General features: G+C 45.0%; 1 protein-coding gene across 1 annotated transcript in view; it reads right to left on the bottom strand.

Moving 5' to 3' along the window:
* Positions 1-21,826, bottom strand: part of srgap3 (SLIT-ROBO Rho GTPase activating protein 3) — a 120,079-nt gene that overhangs the window by 72,254 nt on the left and 25,999 nt on the right. The window contains exon 3 of the mRNA XM_083771828.1: positions 8,389-8,551. Within this exon, the coding sequence (XP_083627954.1) occupies positions 8,389-8,551 (163 nt within the window). The remainder of the gene's footprint in view (positions 1-8,388; positions 8,552-21,826) is intronic.

Genomic DNA, 21,826 nt, shown 5'->3' with positions numbered 1-21,826 from the left:
GAGTATGTATTACACCATGCCTCCATAGTGAGTATGTATTACACCATGCCTCCATAGTGAGTATGTATTACACCATGCCTCCCATAGTGAGTATGTATTACACCATGCCTCCATAGTGAGTATGTATTACACCATGCCTCCATAGTATGTATAACACCATGCCTCCATAGTGAGTATGTATTACACCATGCCTCCATAGTGAGTATGTATTACACCATGCCTCCATAGTGAGTATGTATTACACCATGCCTCCATAGTATGTATTACACCATGCCTCCATAGTATGTATTACACCATGCCTCCATAGTGAGTATGTATTACACCATGCCTCCATAGTGAGTATGTATTACACCATGCCTCCATAGTATGTATTACACCATGCCTCCATAGTATGTATTACACCATGCCTCCATAGTGAGTATGTATTACACCATGCCTCCATAGTATGTATTACACCATGCCTCCATAGTATGTATTACACCATGCCTCCATAGTGAGTATGTATTACACCATGCCTCCATAGTGAGTATGTATTACACCATGCCTCCATAGTGAGTATTTATTACACCATGCCTCCATAGTGAGTATGTATAACACCATGCCTCCATAGTGAGTATGTATTACACCATGCCTCCATAGTGAGTATGTATTACACCATGCCTCCATAGTGAGTATGTATTACACCATGCCTCCATAGTGAGTATGTATTACACCATGCCTCCATAGTATGTATTACACCATGCCTCCATAGTGAGTATGTATTACACCATGCCTCCATAGTATGTATTACACCATGCCTCCATAGTATGTATTACACCATGCCTCCATAGTGAGTATGTATTACACCATGCCTCCATAGTATGTATTACACCATGCCTCCATAGTATGTATTACACCATGCCTCCATAGTGAGTATGTATTACACCATGCCTCCATAGTGAGTATGTATTACACCATGCCTCCATAGTGAGTATGTATAACACCATGCCTCCATAGTGAGTATGTATTACACCATGCCTCCATAGTATGTATTACACCATGCCTCCATAGTGAGTATGTATTACACCATGCCTCCATAGTGAGTATGTATTACACCATGCCTCCATAGTATGTATTACACCATGCCTCCATAGTATGTATTACACCATGCCTCCATAGTGAGTATGTATTACACCATGCCTCCATAGTGAGTATGTATTACACCATGCCTCCATAGTGAGTATGTATTACACCATGCCTCCATAGTGAGTATGTATTACACCATGCCTCCATAGTATGTATTACACCATGCCTCCATAGTATGTATTACACCATGCCTCCATAGTGAGTATGTATTACACCATGCCTCCATAGTGAGTATGTATTACACCATGCCTCCATAGTGAGTATGTATTACACCATGCCTCCATAGTGAGTATGTATTACACCATGCCTCCATAGTATGTATTACACCATGCCTCCATAGTGAGTATGTATTACACCATGCCTCCCATAGTGAGTATGTATTACACCATGCCTCCATAGTGAGTATGTATTACACCATGCCTCCATAGTGAGTATGTATTACACCATGCCTCCATAGTATGTATTACACCATGCCTCCATAGTGAGTATGTATTACACCATGCCTCCATAGTATGTATTACACCATGCCTCCATAGTGAGTATGTATTACACCATGCCTCCATAGTATGTATTACACCATGCCTCCATAGTGAGTATTTATTACACCATGCCTCCCATAGTGAGTATGTATTACACCATGCCTCCCATAGTGAGTATGTATTACACCATGCCTCCATAGTGAGTATGTATTACACCATGCCTCCCATAGTGAGTATGTATTACACCATGCCTCCATAGTGAGTATGTATTACACCATGCCTCCATAGTATGTATTACACCATGCCTCCATAGTATGTATTACACCATGCCTCCATAGTGAGTATGTATTACACCGTGCCTCCATAGTGAGTATGTATTACACCATGCCTCCATAGTATGTATTACACCATGCCTCCATAGTATGTATTACACCATGCCTCCATAGTGAGTATGTATTACACCGTGCCTCCATAGTGAGTATGTATTACACCATGCCTCCATAGTGAGTATGTATTACACCATGCCTCCATAGTGAGTATGTATTACACCATGCCTCCATAGTGAGTATGTATTACACCATGCCTCCATAGTGAGTATGTATTACACCATGCCTCCATAGTGAGTATGTATTACACCATGCCTCCATAGTGAGTATGTATTACACCATGCCTCCATAGTATGTATTACACCATGCCTCCATAGTGAGTATGTATTACACCATGCCTCCATAGTGAGTATGTATTACACCATGCCTCCATAGTATGTATTACACCATGCCTCCATAGTGAGTATGTATTACACCATGCCTCCATAGTGAGTATGTATTACACCATGCCTCCATAGTGAGTATGTATAACACCATGCCTCCATAGTATGTATTACACCATGCCTCCATAGTATGTATTACACCATGCCTCCATAGTGAGTATGTATTACACCATGCCTCCCATAGTGAGTATGTATTACACCATGCCTCCATAGTGAGTATGTATTACACCATGCCTCCATAGTGAGTATGTATTACACCATGCCTCCATAGTATGTATTACACCATGCCTCCATAGTATGTATTACACCATGCCTCCATAGTATGTATTACACCATGCCTCCATAGTGAGTATGTATTACACCATGCCTCCATAGTGAGTATGTATTACACCATGCCTCCATAGTATGTATTACACCATGCCTCCATAGTGAGTATGTATTACACCATGCCTCCATAGTATGTATTACACCATGCCTCCATAGTGAGTATTTATTACACCATGCCTCCCATAGTGAGTATGTATTACACCATGCCTCCCATAGTGAGTATGTATTACACCATGCCTCCATAGTGAGTATGTATTACACCATGCCTCCATAGTGAGTATGTATTACACCGTGCCTCCATAGTGAGTATGTATTACACCATGCCTCCATAGTGAGTATGTATTACACCATGCCTCCATAGTGAGTATGTATTACACCATGCCTCCCATAGTGAGTATGTATTACACCATGCCTCCCATAGTGAGTATGTATTACACCATGCCTCCATAGTGAGTATGTATTACACCATGCCTCCATAGTGAGTATGTATAACACCATGCCTCCATAGTGAGTATTTGAGTATTCCTGCAGATAAATCAGAATGAGAAGCATTACTCTCAGTGAGATCAATAGACCTGGGAGCAGAAAGCCAGATCCCTCTGGACACACAGCGTAGAACACCAAGGGTAGTCTTTGAGCACACATTGCACACGCACGCACGCACGCAACGCACGCACACAAAGCTCAAACCACACCCTAGCCAACGGTTACAGACAGATTACTGGATAAATAGATAGAATATATATATACAGTATATTATGGATAGATGAAAGCATTGAAGAAATGCGTCCACCACACCCTTTGTACACTATAATAATAATAATAATAATAAGCCCGACGGTGCATGCTTATAATGACTCAGAAATAAGCGCAATCAGCATAAAGGAATTAAGGAGAAGCTTGTAAAAATGAAACAAAGGGGGAGGGGAGGGCTGCATTTCCTTATACCACAAACAGCAAGGAGGCAGAAAATACTGCTTTATCTGTTTATCCTAAATATTGATTGGGGGAGCGTACTGTATATATAGCGGAATATATGTTCCGGCCCAAAGGAGTGAATGTGAATGAATGTGATAAATGGGAAGTCCTCTCTCTCTCTCTCTCTCTCTCTCTCTCTCTGCCAGCTGGTGAATGGCATCATCAGTATGCGTCAGTGCCTCTGATATGTCAGAGACAGGACTGAGAGAGACAGACTGCATGTGCACACTGCCGAGAGAGAGGCTTATTATTAACGCAGAAAATAGCTGATCTATAAGCTCACAGCGCGTGTTACACGCTTCACGGGCGTGAGCTTATAGATTGGCTATTTTCCGCCCACCGCGCCGCGATACAGCGAAATATAAATTGGGCTTTGGGGGTGGGGGGGGGGGGGGGCGTTTCAACCACCATGATGCAACACACAGCAAGAAGACGAATGTGTCGTCCCGTGGCTATTAGCAGAAGAATCCTAACTAAATTCTCCATCCGTGAAAAGCAAGCGTACACCAAGCTATAGTGTGCATGACTTTGTAATTCCTTTAACTACAATTCCTAAGAAAATAAATCTTCTCACAACTCTGAGGCTATCCTCACTATAATTAGCCATCGGTCTTTCTTGACGACACCACACCACGCTCACCCAAAAAAAAAAAACAGCTTTCAAATGTTTGGACAAAAGCTTTGCAGACAGTATAACACACCTGTAAAACCATCAAAGGGGCCTCTTTAAAAGCCTGGAAAAGAAGTTGGGGAATGTTCCCACAGCTCAGTAAAACCGATGATTGTCCTTCCAGACACGCGGCCTAGGAAATCAGTGCTGGTTGACACACAGGACCAGAGCTGGTGGGGGATTGTGTGGTTTTTTCCATTGAATCCTGATAATAAGCCTTTATACACACCGATTGAGACACGATTGTCAATTTGGCCTATCATAGAGTGTAGCGGGGTGTTGTCGTGTTAGTGTAGATTTGAGTTTAGGGCCTTTCAAACGTGAAGCGATATAATAACGCGCTTTATAGTTCATTTTCAATGAGACCTGCGTTTTTGCGCGGAGCACTGGGGAGCAGTCGCGGGGCGGCAAAGCAAGCTAATTTACGTGAACGCGGTCTCCGTGAATTTGTTGCGCGTGTGCTCGTTTCGTGCACACGCCCGCGACTCACCAGACCTGGATACTGTTTCGCTTTTTTTTTTTACGCTTGCGTTGTTGCGCCCCTCTTGAGCAGACCTGGAGGAGACCTGTCGTTGATCCAGGCGACAACGCCTGCGTTCCTGGCTTCCCGTTTTGAAAGGCCCTTTTGCACCTGGCCTATATACATACAGGCAATAGATGTGCAAACAATCTTCTCTGTGGAATGTGTACAGAGAAACCATGCAAGCCTGTTCAGATTCCATTGATTTCAATTTATAGTAAAGAACTTGAACTGCAAGTGATTCGTTGTTACTCGTGTTGACTGGAAAATACCAGCACACTTTGATTTGAAGCGCACTTCAAATCATAGGAAAAATCTCCCCGAGGCACCTTACTTAAAGGTTAAAACTGAACAGAACTTGAGTTCCCTCATTCAGATGCAGATAGATGGATGGATAAGATATACTGTTGTTAGGCTTTTATTAAACCTGAAGGAATTCAGTTGCCATAGCAGCACCGCAGCATAGCAGCACCGCAGCATAGCAGCACCGCAGCAAGCAGCACCGCAGCATAGCAGCACCGCAGCATAGCAGCACCGCAGCATAGCAGCACCGCAGCAAGCAGCACCGCAGCACAGCAGCACCGCAGCACAGCAGCACCGCAGCATAGCAGCACCGCAGCATAGCAGCACCGCAGCAAGCAGCACCGCAGCATAGCAGCACCGCAGCAAGCAGCACCGCAGCATAGCAGCACCGTAGCATAGCAGCACCGCAGCAAGCAGCACCGCAGCATAGCATCACCGCAGCAAGCAGCACCGCAGCATAGCAGCACCGCAGCATAGCAGCACCGCAGCAAGCAGCACCGCAGCATAGCAGCACCGCAGCAAGCAGCACCGCAGCACCGCAGCAAGGAATGGATAAAACCAAGACACAGGTTGTGGTAAGGGTGGAGAATATAACACAAAACAGGATAGCATAGACAGTGCGGCATGTATGTACACGCGCACACAGACACAAGTGCCGTGTACATACTCATTGTAAAAAGAGGAAGAGGGGAGGGCTGCTATTTCCTTATACCACAAACAGCGAGGAGGCAGAAAATACTGCATTTTTTTCAGTTTATCCTTAATATTTATTGGGGGAGCATATATAGCGGAATGTAGCTCATAGCACGGCACCGAGTGCCGTGCTATGAGCTTGTTGGTCTGTTATTTTTGAAAAATCGTGAAAATGTGTGCACATTTTTGAATATATATTCTTTCAGAGCAAACGTTTGCTCTGAAAGTAAAAGGAAATATAAATTGTAACGTTCCAATGTTCAATGCAACAAAATAAATTAATGCAACAAAAATCATTAATTGCATTATTATTTGTGTGACAATCAAATCGTCAACTTAAATTTGTAATCGTGACAGCCCTAATTGTACAGCACATACAGTATGCACACAGTAGAAACACAGGCACAGGCGCAGGCACACACACACACACACACACACACACACACACACACACACACACACACACACACACACACACACACACACACACACACACACACACACACACACACACACACACACACACACACACACACACACACACACACACACACACACACACACACACACACACACACACACACACACACACACACACACACACAGGGCTCACCTATAAAGCGGAAGGCCTGCCAGGTGAAAACAGGTCCTGGTGTTTGGTTAAGTAACCTCAGTCATCTGTGCTATGTGCTGACAGTGGGCCAAACGCTGCACACCCTGGCATGGGGTTATTATGGGGCCTTAAAGTCCAGGGAGAGGTTTCGTTTCAGCTTCACTTTTCTGCCTCAGTACGGCCCGCTGCGTGCTGCTCCACAGGCCAGATGGAACTAGTCACAGTGCCCCGACACCTTGTACTTGTACTGGTGTAATCCATGTGTGCTGCAGTGCTGGGGCGTGTAGGGAGGCTCTAATATGACAACTCAAAACACCACAGTATATACTAACAGTACACGCACACCGTATCAGTCTCCATGCTAAGCCAGGAGAGCATGGGGACCTGTGCTTATTTAACCTATTTAGACCTGAGGCCGATTTATTTTTAAAACTGTTTTCTGGAAAACTGTTTCTATGTCAGTGGTGCTCAACCTTTTTCATGTGAAGGACCCCCGGAATTATGTGAATTTGGCTGCCGACCCCCCATCTGAAAATATGTTGTTCCAGGGACCCCCCCCCCCCCCCCCCCCCGAGAAGCAAAGATTTTAGTTAAAAAACGTTCACTCTGAAAGAATACGTATTCAAAGATTTGCGCCTACATTTTCACGACTTTTCAAAAATAGCAGACCTACAAGCTCGTAGCTTGTAGATCTGCTATTTTTCAATAGCTAAAGCATGACATAATCCTTAAAACACTAAAAGGGGTTTCCCGTCCTGAACAGGTTAAACTCACTGGAATATTACTGCAGGCGATACGATACGTCTGCTGTAGTTTACGACCGGACTCGCCCCGGCCGGCTCCAGGCTGGCCATCCAACTGCCAGGAATACTCAGCAAACGAAAGCCTGAAACTGCTCAGTCGTCCCATCTGCCCTAGCTGGGCTATATTATGAGCAGCCTCATGCATGCACACGATAAGAGAAAGTCCCAAAAAAGGGTAAAGAGTATACATGATATAGCAGGCACGTGCACACATAGACGTCAAAGGGGGCTTTAGTCCCTGTCCTTTTACTCGTCTGTAAAACATCTGCCCTTTCCCAGACCATGAATGCAGCATTTTATACTGTGGTGAAAGAAATGCAAATGCCTCTCCTCTCCTTTCCATGCCATACGCGAGAATTGCCGGAACTCTCCTGCATCTTGAACGCAGCATTTTGCGCTGAAAGAATTAGTTTAGAAATCATCATATCATCCCAGCATCTCCAGTAGCCAACGAGTGCGCGGTCGCGTTTCGCAAAATAGCAGATGCGAGGCGTTGAGAGCTTGTAGATCGGTCATTTTACGGAATATGAGCCGCTGACTGCACAAATAGAGGATCCAAAAGCTCACAACGCGTAGCGCTGCGACCCGTTGAGAGCTTGTAGATCGGCTATTCTCTTCCATAGTGCCCTCTTACGGAATATCAGCCCCTGACTGCAAAAATAGCGGATCCAAAAGCTCACAACGCGTAGCGCTGCGACCCGTTGAGAGCTTGTAGATCCGATATTTTTGTCGGAATTTCAGCCCCAGCCTCTGTAGCACTCTCTGCACTAGCCTGGCTAATAAGCCAGACTCAAATCACACTGTTGTGTATGGATCTTGTTTCCCGGGGGGGCGGGTTCAAACATTTTCTCTTTGACGCAATTCGTCAGAGCTACTGTCAGTCAAAGGTCTCAAGCATTGAATGAACGTCACTGTACCAAAGCCCGCCCATATTGCATACCGTGTCCCGATTGGCCACACCAGTTCTCTGGTGTAGGAAATGGGCGTACAATTGAGCCTCTCCAGACCATAATCCGCCGGCAGGCAATTCTTTTTTGCCAACGGCTGATTCGGTCTGGCTTATTAGCCAGGCTATCTCTGCACGTCCCTGCGTGATAGCCCGACGTACCTTTTTGAAGAGACGGATCACGTCGTCGCTGATCTGGGCCAGGCGGACGATGACGTTGTTGGTGTAGATGTCGTTGAGGGTGGCGTGGTCGCGGCTCTCGCGTCTCGTCTGGTTCAACACGAGGTACCAGCAGTTCACGGAGGACAGCAGGTGCTGGTCTTTCCTAGAAGCAAACAGAAATGTCTTTCAGAGCTAATCATATCAGTCTGTTTATCACTGATGATGACGTCATTTTAAATTTCATTTCATCCTCGTCCCCTCGTGGTGTGTGTGTGTGTGTGTGTGTGTGTGTGTGTGTGTGTGTGTGTGTGTGTGTGTGCGTGCGTGCGTGCGTGCGTGCGGAATTATTTAAATTTTTGAATTGCTTGCTTCCAATTTTTATTGGAAGCAAGTAGTACACTGACATTTTTGAAAATACTCCAAACTAAACTGGATCACTGTGGAATTCATTATTTGCAAGAAATGTTCATTCATCCTCAAGTCTGACCTTTACATATTTTTCTTCAGTCAGATACATTTCAAACCATCTGCAGGCAGACACACTGTACTGACAACTGACACACTGTACTGACAACTGACACACTGTACTGACAACTGACAGCTTGTTCAATAGTCGACGGGACGAAGAGGCATCACAATGCTGCTTGTTATTCAGAGCAGATGGGTTGCGACTACAAGTGAGGAGGCCCATATTGTGCATATTGGGGCCAGCCCTGAAGCCATACCGTAGTCTAGGTGAATGCTTCGTAATGACAAAGAACGACCTTTGATTGTTTAAATACTCAGTCCTTGGCAGTGGCTCAGGGCTAGACTAGAGTTAAATACTCAGTCCTTGGCAGTGGCTCAGGGCTAGACTAGAGTTAAATACTCAGTCCTTGGCAGTGGCTCAGGGCTAGACTAGAGTTAAATACTCAGTCCTTGGCAGTGGCTCAGGGCTAGACTAGAGTTAAATACTCAGTCCTTGGCAGTGGCTCAGAGCTAGACTAGAGTTAAATACTCAGTCCTTGGCAGTGGCTCAGAGCTAGACTAGAGTTAAATACTCTGTCCTTGGCAGTGGCTCAGAGCTAGACTAGAGTGATAGTTTAAATACTCTGTCCTTGGCAGTGGCGCAGGGCTAGACTAGAGTTAAATACTCAGTCCTTGGCAGTGGCTCAGGGCTAGACTAGAGTTAAATACTCAGTCCTTGGCAGTGGCTCAGAGCTAGACTAGAGTTAAATACTCAGTCCTTGGCAGTGGCTCAGAGCTAGACTAGAGTTAAATACTCTGTCCTTGGCAGTGGCTCAGAGCTAGACTAGAGTGTGTTTAAATACTCAGTCCTTGGCAGTGGCTCAGAGCTAGACTAGAGTGATAGTTTAAATACTCTGTCCTTGGCAGTGGCTCAGGGCTAGACTAGAGTGTGTTTAAATACTCAGTCCTTGGCAGTGGCTCAGAGCTAGACTAGAGTCTAAAAGACTAAATAAGACAGACTGACGACTCTCTGCTGGTTCCTTCATTGTCATTTTTATCCAGTGGGGATTGGCTGGTGGGGATAAGCTTTATCGCTGCTTCTGGTCAGAGTCAAATAAGGTCATGCATTTCATTTTTAAAAAGTCTGATACATCCGAAATGTATGTTTGATAATATAACTTAATATACTTAACTTAATATAAATATATCATTTATTGGGGGAAAATATATGTGAACAGCATTAATGCCGGTATCCCTATTTTCTGCACACGCACGCGCACACACACACACACACACACACACAGAGGATCCTCCCTATCTCAACACCGATCAGATCAATCAACAAACTCTAAAGGGAAGAGGAGGATTCGAGGCGACAGAAAGAGAGAGAGAGGAAGATGGAGATTACAGGGTGGGGTAGGGTTTCATCGTCGAGCACATGAAGGAGGCGCTGAGCTGCAGTGAGCACTGAGCAGCCAGCCCAGCATCAAAGAGTCTCTTCCTTCACAGAGCTTCCGTAATGCTAATCACATCTAATGAAGCTGATATCTGGTCGGCTCCAGAGCGCAGCCCCGCCATTATTCCCCCACTTAACTCGGCCCAGGTCCTCAGTGCGATTATGCACCATGGTAGCTCACTCTCACATCAGCACAGCTGACAAACACATAGCAAAGGCACATTGTGATTCTTAACCCATTTCGGGCGGGAACCCCCTTCTTGGTGTTTTAAGCATTGTTATATACTTTAGCCATTGAAAAATAGCAGATCTACAAGCTCATAGCTACGAGCTTGTAGGTCTGCTATTTTTGAAAAATCGTGAAAATGTGGCTCAAATCTTTGAATATCTATTCTTTCAGAGTGAACGTTTTTAAGTCAAATATTTGCTTCCGGGGGGGGGGGGGGTCCCTGGAACAACATATATTTCTGGGGGTCCTTGACATGAAAATATTTGAGAACCACCGACATAGAAACATGGGTTTCTCAGAAAACAGTGGGGTCAAAATGGGTTAAGTAGGCTATGACATGCACGTCCATAGACAGTGATCCCTTCATTGAGAAGACCTGTCCTGACACATGTACTGTTCTGTCGGTCTGGTGTCTGTGTCTGTGGAAAAATTGTGTTGGGTTAATTTCAGAAAACCGCCCCAAGAAATAAATTATATCAATTAAATACAATAGTTCAGTCCAGAAGTCTGTCCCCGATAACGGAATAATTAAAATGAATATTCCCCCGTGCTGCGGGTTACAAATCCCCCTTTTCTGCGGGTTACAAATCACCCGTTCTGTGGGTCACAAATCACCCGTTCTGTGGGTTACAAATCACCCTTTTCTGCGGGTTACAAATCACCCGTTCTGTGGGTCACAAATCACCCGTTCTGTGGGTTACAAATCACCCGTTCTGTGGGTTACAAATCACCCGTTCTGTGGGTTACAAATCACCCGTTCTGCGGGTTACAAATCACCCGTTCTGCGGGTTACAAATCACCCGTTCTGTGGGTTACAAATCACCCGTTCTGTGGGTTACAAATCACCCGTTCTGTGGGTTACAAATCACCTGTTCTGTGGGTTACAAATCACCCGTTCTGTGGGTTACAAATCACCTGTTCTGCGGGTTACAAATCACCCGTTCTGTGGGTTACAAATCACCCGTTCTGCAGGTTACAAATCACCCGTTCTGTGGGTTACAAATCACCTGTTCTGCGGGTTACAAATCACCCGTTCTGTGGGTTACAAATCACCCGTTCTGCGGGTTACAAATCACCTGTTCTGTGGGTTACAAATCACCCGTTCTGCGGGTCAAAAATCACCCGTTCTGTGGGTCACAAATCACCCGTTCTGTGGGTTACAAATCACCCGTTCTGCGGGTTACAAATCACCCGTTCTGCGGGTTACAAATCACCCATTCTGCGGGTTACAAATCACCCGTTCTGCGGGTTACAAATCACCCATTCTGCGGGTTACAAATCACCCGTTCTGCGGGTTACAAATCACCCATTATGCGGGTTACAAATCACCCGTTCTGCGGGTTACAAATCACCCGTTCTGCGGGTTACAAATCACCCGTGGCAGCACCAGTCTAGCGTCAGGCCGCAAAATGTCAACTTTCCAAGACATCTTCTTATCTGACAACTCAAAACACCACAGTATATACTAACAGTACACGCACGCACACCGTATCAGTCTCCATGCTAAGCCAGGTACATTGCAGGATGAACTGTACTCACTGATGTTACTGAACCTGAACACATGGATGAACTGTACTCACTGATGTTACTGAACCTGAACACATGGATGAACTGTACTCACTGATGTTACTGAACCCATGGATGAACTGTACTCACTGATGTTACTGAACCTGAACCCATGGCCTTTCCATTCCTCTAGCAGACAGCTCATATAGGCTCACATGTCCCCCCCTGTGTATGGTTCACACAGGCTTGTAAACAATCCTCCAGAGTGCACGGGGAGTCTAAGAATAGCTTAACACCAGGAGGTTGAAGCCATTTCAGTCTAGCAGCGCTGCATCTTAACACCAGGAGGTTGAAGCCATTTCAGTCTAGCAGCGCTGCATCTTAACACCAGGAGGTTGAAGCCATTTCAGTCTAGCAGCGCTGCATCTTAACACCAGGAGGTTGAAGCCATTTCAGTCTAGCAGCGCTGCATCTTAACACCAGGAGGTTGAAGCCATTTCAGTCTAGCAGCGCTGCATCTTAACACCAGGAGGTTGAAGCCATTTCAGTCTAGCAGTGGACGGTGCATCTGTATGAAGCAGCACACTCTCTGAAGATTAGCCACATCCCAGCTTGTCTATAAGTAACGACGAGTGTCGTCGGAATTAACGTTGATGTTTGTAAACCTGGTATAGCTTGCTGCAGCCAAGTTAAAAGCAGACCTGTCTGAAGTGAGTGGTGCAACAGCGCCCCCTGTTGAACTGGGTACCCTAAACAAACAGACAGACAGACAGACAGACAGACAGACAGACAGACAGACAGACAGAGGGACGGACGGACGGACGGACATTGCTGGTTCTACTAGGAGTGGTTGCACCACTCAAAAATCACGCACAACAACTTAAGCCAGCTCTCCACAGGGGCGATACCGCCCCGACTGGGTCGCGGAATGGAGTTAGAAAGCGTCGACAAGCTGCCGCCGCTTGCCACCAATATCGCCACGCTGACGAACTGAGAGTGTTGTTCGGTCGTTGCCGAACCTCGGCAGCCGACTAGCCATCTGCGTACAGCTAATCTCCGACACTGCTGGCCCGGTCGCTGTCCAGCTTAAACTGAACACACACTCTCTGGATGCCAATTCCAAACCTCTGCCCCCACATTTTTCAGAGCGGCCTGTTATAGCGCCACCATGAGGCGTGGGGTTTGCAAACACACATTTTATTATATTACTCGTACGGATTGTATCCATATATCACACAGATCGGTACACAATATCTCTAGCCTGGCACTGCTCCTACTGTATGACAAGCTTTCTCAGTGGAAGAAATCGCTCAAATATCTCCGTCAACAAGCCAAACGGACACTGGCATGTTGTAATAATTTGTAGTTGGCCAATCAGTGAGATGGAGAAACCCATGGAGATATGCCTTAAATATTCACTGCGTGTCATAATGCACAACACGTGCGTTCACTGTGTTGGATACAAGCATTTAACCATTAACACATGTTGGTTTTAAACCATGTGTCAACCGTTAAATGCATAGAGATGAACCAAAATGTATTTTGTCTGTGGGTGCACCTACACAGTGGTTTTTTGAAAGTGTGCAATGAATTGAATTGAATTGAATTGAATTGGGCATTGGGTTTTAGTGCTAATTCGCTTATTCCCATCGCTCAAAAATTATTTATTTAGATGGAAATAAGCGAATTAGCACTGAGACCCAACGCCCCATTGAGGGCTTATGGTAGGGGAAATAGCCAATAATGCGCTTTTGCACAAAATAACACCTGGACCTCTTTGGTGGGGACTTGACAACTACAAAGAAAGGTAAGAAAGCCTTCTAGCCCGAAATTCTCCTTTAATGTATAATGGTATACACAGTGTTGTGCACTGGAAATAGCAGACCGTTCACAACAAGTTTGCTATTTGATGCATTGTGGTAACTTGTAAATGCTCTACCTTTTGTGAATAAAAGCCCTTGGGGAACAAGTTACCTCTAGCCTCAGCTAATCCCCTGTGGTTGGAGATGCTTAATCACATCCCTAAACACAAGCAGGCACGCCACATGTGAGGAGACATGTTGCGTATTCGCCCCAGCTTCTCACCAAAACAATAATCCCTGATAAAGCACTCATCATCTCCAAGTAAAGGCTCTCTTTTCTCTTTGATGATTTGAATTAAGCCAGCTGTCTATTTGGCAACGACGCTGGTTATTTGTTGCATTATTGTGCAAGACTCTCACACTGACATTCTGACAACACCATAAACAACATGCAACATGCGTGAAGTCGCTGGGACCACAATAATAAATAAACCCTTTTAACCACGATCCAAAACCAACTATACAGAGCATTTATTTCTATGTTCAAAGCTGTCCGTTGTCATTGCATGCCTGAATTTGGCTAGCAAAGCAAAGATACACTGTTATCAAGATAACTTTGAGGAGGAATACAAAGGAATTAAACCCTCTTGTTAAAGTCTGCAATCACTATGACACAGAAGTGAGGGTTAAAGACTCCAGGAGACAGACGCACGCACGCATGCACGCACGCACGCACGCACGCACGCATGCACGCACGACATTCAATCGCTTTCTTTCTCAGCTGCTGTCCTCATTTTCACAGGAATTGGGAGCAGAAGGTTGGTAATTAGGCCTGCGTAATAAGTGTAGCCTTTGGCCTTGTTTAAACGGACGAAGGCAACACCGCCTATAGAGCGTCGCAGTCCCGCCCCCTTTCATGACGACGCCAGGCCCAGGAAATAATTCCCAATGCATTTTTCCCATAGCCATTTCAAAAAGTATTTATTTAAAGACCTTATAAGTGTCGTACCAACCCAACTCGAGTTGTGACAAATCATGACAACCAAACAAATAATTACAAAGAAGAAAAACAACAAAGAAAAGTGTTGTAACCTGCCCTTTTCTTCTTCTTTCTAATTATTTGTTCGGCCCGAACAAATAATCATGTTGTCATGATTTGTCACAACTCGAGTTGGCTTTGTACGAGGCTTAAAAGGTCTTTAAATAAATACTTTTTGAAATGTCTATGAGGAAAATGAACAGGGAATCATTTCCTGTGCCTGGTAGGGGGCGGGACTGCGACGCTCTATAGTATCAGATACATGAACCAACTGATAACACACACACACACACACACACACACACACACACACACACACACCTTCGCCATCTAGTTGCACCATTATGCTCAAATTGCACCTTCCTAAACTTCATTAGTTATATGGAACAGCCTACTGTGAACTTGTTCACACCAAGTTCACCTAACTTTGTTCACCTAACAAGGAAAACATGCACATATAAATATATGATACTCTTTTGTTTACACTCTCAAGACTTACAGTATTGTTAAACATCTGCATTACTTAATTTACAGGAAGACTACAAACAATTAGAGAAACAATTGTTATTTGGATTTTGCCTGTTAATTATCTTCTCCTATGGTACCAACATAATACAGCATGGAATTGTGGACTAGATCTTATCCAACGATAACAAAATTATTTAGTTTTGAGAGGCTAAAGGTCAAATCAATCAAAGAAAGATCAAATGGTGGTCCGTGGCTCAAATGCCGAAAGAAAATAATGTGCCTTGATGTGAAAAAGGTTGAAAACCACTGCTATAGAAACATTATGCACTCACAAGGCCATTTCCTTTGATGTATTTTGATTGTTCTGATAAGCCATATACCAAATACCAGAAATGTTTCCAATATGCTGTTGAAGAGGTAGAGCACACACACACACACACACACACACCGACCTTTCCAAGCTGGGAAAGTCAAACAAAACAGACAGCAGGGGAGTGAGGACTGTGCATGCGTGTGTGCGTACGTGCGTGCGAGCGTGCGTACGTGAGTGCGTGCGTGCGTACGTGAGTGCGTGCAAACTACGGCTGCAGCTATCGATTATTACATCTGGGGAAACACACTTATCGCCACAAACCCAGGCATACAGAATCCCTGCGTGACCAAAACTGTAAACTTATCAGGAAACTGTGTTCCAAATGGTTATTATTTAGTCACAAGCTTGTTAATACTATTCACAAATATAAAAAAAAACAGACAGATATTAAACCTGGCAACCCTATGCTGGGTATGTCATTATTATCTATCTATAAATGCACCAAGTCTCCGGACGTATATAAGCACGCATGTGTGTATATGTCTGTAATCCACGTAACTCGAGAACCGTTCGCCCCACGGACTTCAAATCCGACACACGCGTTCCACACCACCACAGGGAGAGCAGTGCCCGGTGTCGAGTCGGTCGGACTCGACACCGGGCACGGATTGTCGGATTGTCCAGAACCAGCACAAAGGCCTCTGCCCAGGCTCTGGACCTGATCGCCCCCTATATATCTCCATATATGGAGCTGGCCTGTTCTGACATCTGCATACATCTGCCTGACAAAGAACTCCATATAATTATGGGCATAAAAGGGACACAGACATAATACCTGGGTGTGGCATTTATTTCCAACTTGCATCGTTCCAAGTGGCAAATAGGCCAGTGCCCAACGGGCACCACTCTAGTACTGATAATGATATGATAGATAATGAATCATAGATAATGTTAAAAAGAGAAAAGAAAAAAATTAATGTTAAAAAAGACTTCTAAATCTACAAGCTCACAAACGCAGGCAGCGCATCGGGACACACTCGGCTATTTGTGCAACTTTTCGCTACCCACTGTCGCGCGACAAACAACAACACAGAAGCTACCGTATTACAGACGCTAATCTGGACACTCTTCCGTGCAAGCTTTTCCTTATCTCTCCCAGACAGGTTTTTATAATATAATTTCCCATCAATATTACATGAGCGCTTCCCTCTAATGGACCTGTTATTTTTGATTACATGTACAGTAATCCTTTTGCTTTTTGACAGACAGATAATATCTATCCATTCCAATTTAATAGGGCACATTATCAATCCCACTTTGGCAATAAAACCCTGAAACTGTCTGCTCAGTAGCAGCATGTCATTATTAAAATTAGGTTAGCTAATAGTCTCAAGGGTCACAGACATGAACCACTACATGGACGTAGATAGATAGATAGATAGATAGATAGATAGATAGATAGATAGATAGATAGATAGATAGATAGATAGATAGATAGATAGATAGATAGATAGATAGATAGATAGATAGATAGATAGATAGATAGATAGATGTTATAGCAGTGACTGACTGAGACATCGAGCGTGCGTCCGCAACTGGTTGTGGCCCCCATCAAATGACCTTTTGACCAATGCGGCCCTCGCCCCAAGTTGAGTTCGACACCCCTGACATAGACTATAGGCAACCGGCAATGTGCAGTAAATAGATAGTCAAGTGTTACTATAGTGTCCACTTAGACCAGAAGAACAGAACCCTGGTTGGCTGCGGTTCTGGGAAAAATACTCCCATTTCTTACTTAGCCCATTTAGACCTGACACAAGATTCTAAATCCTGACAGTTTTCTGAAAAACCCTATTTTTCTATGTCAGTGGTTCTCAAACAATTCCATGTCAAGGACCCCCAGAATTATATGAAATTGGCCACTGACCCCCATCTGAAAATATGTTGTTCCAGGGACCTCCCCAGAAGCAAAGATTTGAGTTAAAATGTTCACTCTGTAATAATATATATTCAAAGATTTGAGGCATATTTTCAAGATTTATCAAAAAATAGCAGACCTACAAGCTTTTATAGATTTAACATAATGCTTAAAACACCAACATTGGTTCCCGCCCAGAATGGGTTAACGTAAAAGTATCAATACTGTGCAATGTAGAATGTAGGTTGGTGCATTCTATGTCAGGGGTGGGCAACTTTAATGATGGCCACTGTATTTACACATTCACTCCAGGGGGGCCACATTGCATATACTGTACTGTACTGTCACTCTTACCTCCGTAATATAACTTTTTTACTTTGTCACACAAAAGTAGCAAAAATAGCCGATCTACAAGCTCAAAACGAGCAAAAAAAATAAGTACTCAATGTACCCCTATTGGCTTCAATAAGACTATGTTTCTTTCCAATGGAAATATCCTAAAAAAACAGGGGCGTATTATAATCAGGGACTCTATTTGATATTCAATGTTTTTTCTCCACAAATGAGTCTTGAAAAAAATGGGGGTCGTCTTATAATGGGCACAATGCGGTACTACGGTGCTTTACACCACTGGCTGTGATGTAAGGAAGAAAGACAGATGGAAGTGATTGAGCTGCGAGGAAGGATCTCCTTGCATGCATACCGATCCTCCTCCCAGGCTCTCCCTGGGTGTAATGGGAGTGCTGTGGTCGTAGTGGTGTGCGTATTCCAAGACTGTGTAGTGGTGGTGGGGATAGTCCTGAGATATTTACCCGCATCTTAATTAGCCTAAAAGGAGGGCAGGCACTAAAGCTGCCAAATACTGTGTGCACTGTATATATGCGGACAGAAGAAGTGCTGTGAATTTACAGACCACTTGTCTGTTGTACAGTAAGTTCACACACAGCCACACTATACAGTATCGCCGTGAATTACAGCGGGCTTCAGCTTGATAATAAAGCTGTATTAGCAGTGCCCTGTGTGGGTTAAAGACAATAGGCTAAGGGCCCATTATGTACTGTAAGACCCAGCAAAATTGTGTAAGATTTCCCTGGCCAATTATTGACTTTGTTTTACTGGCAGCTCTGTTCTGAATTTCCACAAAACAATGGCAAGTTTGTGTGCCATTTATTTAGGCATATTCACATGGTGGTCATTTTAAGTAAGCCACTTAGGATATTGACAGATTTTGTTTTTGCAGATCGTGCAAATCATTACTACAAACTAAGCCCAGCTGTGGACAGGGGGTGTATGATTACTTCTATGTCCCATGCATATGTGAAATCACACATAATGTTTAATTTCACATAATATGGCAGATGGGGGTCTTCTGAATATGAACAGATTTGGGGGGTAGGGCCCGGGCTGTCAATCTCGCCTCGGGGCCCGTGGGACCTTCCAACCGCCACTGATTGTCATCATGAGGCATGCTGTCTTTGGCTTGTTTAAAGCCATCATGAGGCATGCTGTCTCTGGCTTGTTTAAAGCCATCATGAGGCATGCTGTCTCTGGCTTGTTTAAAGCCATCATGAGGCATGCTGTCTCTGGCTTGTTTAAAGCCATGATATTGTCATCATGAGGCATGCTGTCTCTGGCTTGTTTAAAGCCATCATGAGGCATGCTGTCTCTGGCTTATTTAAAGCCATCATGAGGCACACTGTCTCTCTCTGGCTTGTTTAAAGCCACCATGAGGCATGCTGTCTCTGGCTTGTTTAAAGCCATCATGAGGCATGCTGTCTCTGGCTTGTTTAAAGCCATCATGAGGAATGCTGTCTCTGGCTTGTTTAAAGTCATCATGAGGCATGCTGTCTCTGACTTGTTTAAAGTCATCATGAGGCATGCTGTCTCTGACTTGTTTAAAGTCATCATGAGGCACGCTGTCTCTCTCTGACTTGTTTAAAGCCATCATGAGGCATTCATTCTCTGGCTTGTTTAAAGCCATCATGAGGCATTCATTCTCTGGCTTGTTTAAAGCCATCATGAGGCATGCTGTCTCTGGCTTGTTTAAAGCCATCATGAGGCATGCTGTCTCTGGCTTGTTTAAAGCCAAAAGAAACTGAAAACTAAAAGACCGGAGGATCAATAATAAGTGCAGACAAATTATGCAGAGCGCAGTAGCTCTCTAACGAGCCTACAGTCAAACATAATTGGTGACCGTGGATCATTTTTTAATCCATCTATTTAGTGGAGTTAATGGAGGCCAGAGGAAGCGCAGTAGCACAGCCCTCATAAAGAAGCGTGGGCAATCAAAGTGTCATGAGTCGTTTTGTTAACTCGCACATCAGCGCTGGTGTACGAGTGCGTGCGTGCACGGGTGTGCGGTTGCGTGCGTGCATGTGTGCGTGCATTGGGGGGCATCCAAGGACCTGCAGCGAGGGATGAGCGCAAGCCAGGTCAACTTGCACGGTTAGAAATGTGCACGCTTTAGCCTGACTCAATGCTGTGGGGATCTGTCCTCCTGTCTGGAGGAGATCTACCGTGCAGCGCACAAGCCCTCAGACGCCTTCAGCCCGCAGCAGAAGAGCAGGCCTCTCCTCGCCTCTCCTCGGGGACCAGGGTGTAGCGCGTATAGCCTGGCTCCTTTAAAACGTACAGCTGCTATCAATTACCCCGTCCAACTCCACGAGACCTCAGTACAGTGGACGACACACAGTCAGACCTCAGTACAGTGGACGACACACAGTCAGAGTCACCTCAGTACAGTGGACGACACACAGTCAGACCTCAGTACAGTGGACGACACACAGTCAGACCTCAGTACAGTGGACGACACACAGTCAGACCTCAGTACAGTGGACGACACACAGTCAGACCTCAGTACAGTGGATGACACACAGTCAGACCTCAGTACTGTGGACGACACACAGTCAGACCTCAGTACAGTGGACGACACACAGTCAGACCTCAGTACAGTGGACGACACACAGTCAGACCTCAGTACAGTGGACGACACACAGTCAGACCTCAGTACAGTGGACGACACACAGTCAGACCTCAGTACAGTGGACGACACACAGTCAGACCTCAGTACAGTGGACGACACACAGTCAGACCTCAGTACAGTGGACGACACACAGTCAGACCTCAGTACAGTGGACGACACACAGTCAGACCTCAGTACAGTGGACGACACACAGTCACGGCTCTCCTGCACGCGTCGTGCACGTATGTTACGTTAACACACGCACACACACCACACACAGATGCGCTCACACACACACACGCGCGCGCGACTAAATGGATCTAAATTTCTATTTTTGTGCACACGTTGAGTCAGATTCACACAGCGCGTCCCGGAGCTTTTCGGTGCATGACATGGCATGCAACCAAGTATAAATCTAGAGCTTAGATACTCTCCAAAATCGGGATCGAAAAAGAAAGGACCCAAAAAATATATCTGGTATCGGTCCGGCTCCAGCGCGCACACACGGGTCGCACGCACACACACAATAACACTGAGACACACTATCCCAGGTCCTGCTGACTTATCAGCTGTGCGTTACTGCATTATTATTACTGCAGCCAACCTTCAAAATGTCCTACAGATGTTGAGAGTACAAGTTCACACACAGCGCACACATACACATAATGGAACACACACACACACACACACACACACACACACACACACACACACACACACACACACACACACACACACAGAGCGAGCGCTCACACAAACATAATGGAGGAGCATTCTGCCGCATAGGGCTGCACTGTAATCAAACATTAAGGCACGGTGATTAGCAGCGGGTCGGGTCCAGCAGGCAGGCTGTAGTAAAGCCTTTCTTCATGTGAGTGAATCAGCCCGTGATCCGATGGCATCAGAACCTCTTCCAGTTCTGCTTCTCTTAGAACTGTGGTTTTCAAAACAAAAATCATATCAAGGCCCAAATATATATATTTGGCATTTGAGCCACGGACCACCATTGTGACCATTTTGCCTCTCGGACCTCAGATTTAGAATATTTTGTTCTTAAGATTTTGTCCACAATTACATGCTGTATTGATGTTGGTACCATAGGCGAGATAACAGGCAGACATTGATCAAAATAACAATTCTACACTCTCAAGGGTTAAAGATCCATTTGGTTACCAACTTAACTCTCTGCTGACACACACACACACACACACACACACACACACACACACACACACACACACACACACACACACACACACACACACACACACACACACACACACACAGTGAGAGGGCAA

The sequence above is a fragment of the Protomyctophum parallelum genome (genome assembly GCF_964188405.1).
Source record: "Protomyctophum parallelum genome assembly, chromosome: 8".
Taxonomy (NCBI): domain Eukaryota; kingdom Metazoa; phylum Chordata; class Actinopteri; order Myctophiformes; family Myctophidae; genus Protomyctophum; species Protomyctophum parallelum.
This window is presented reverse-complemented; position numbering and strand designations above follow the sequence as displayed.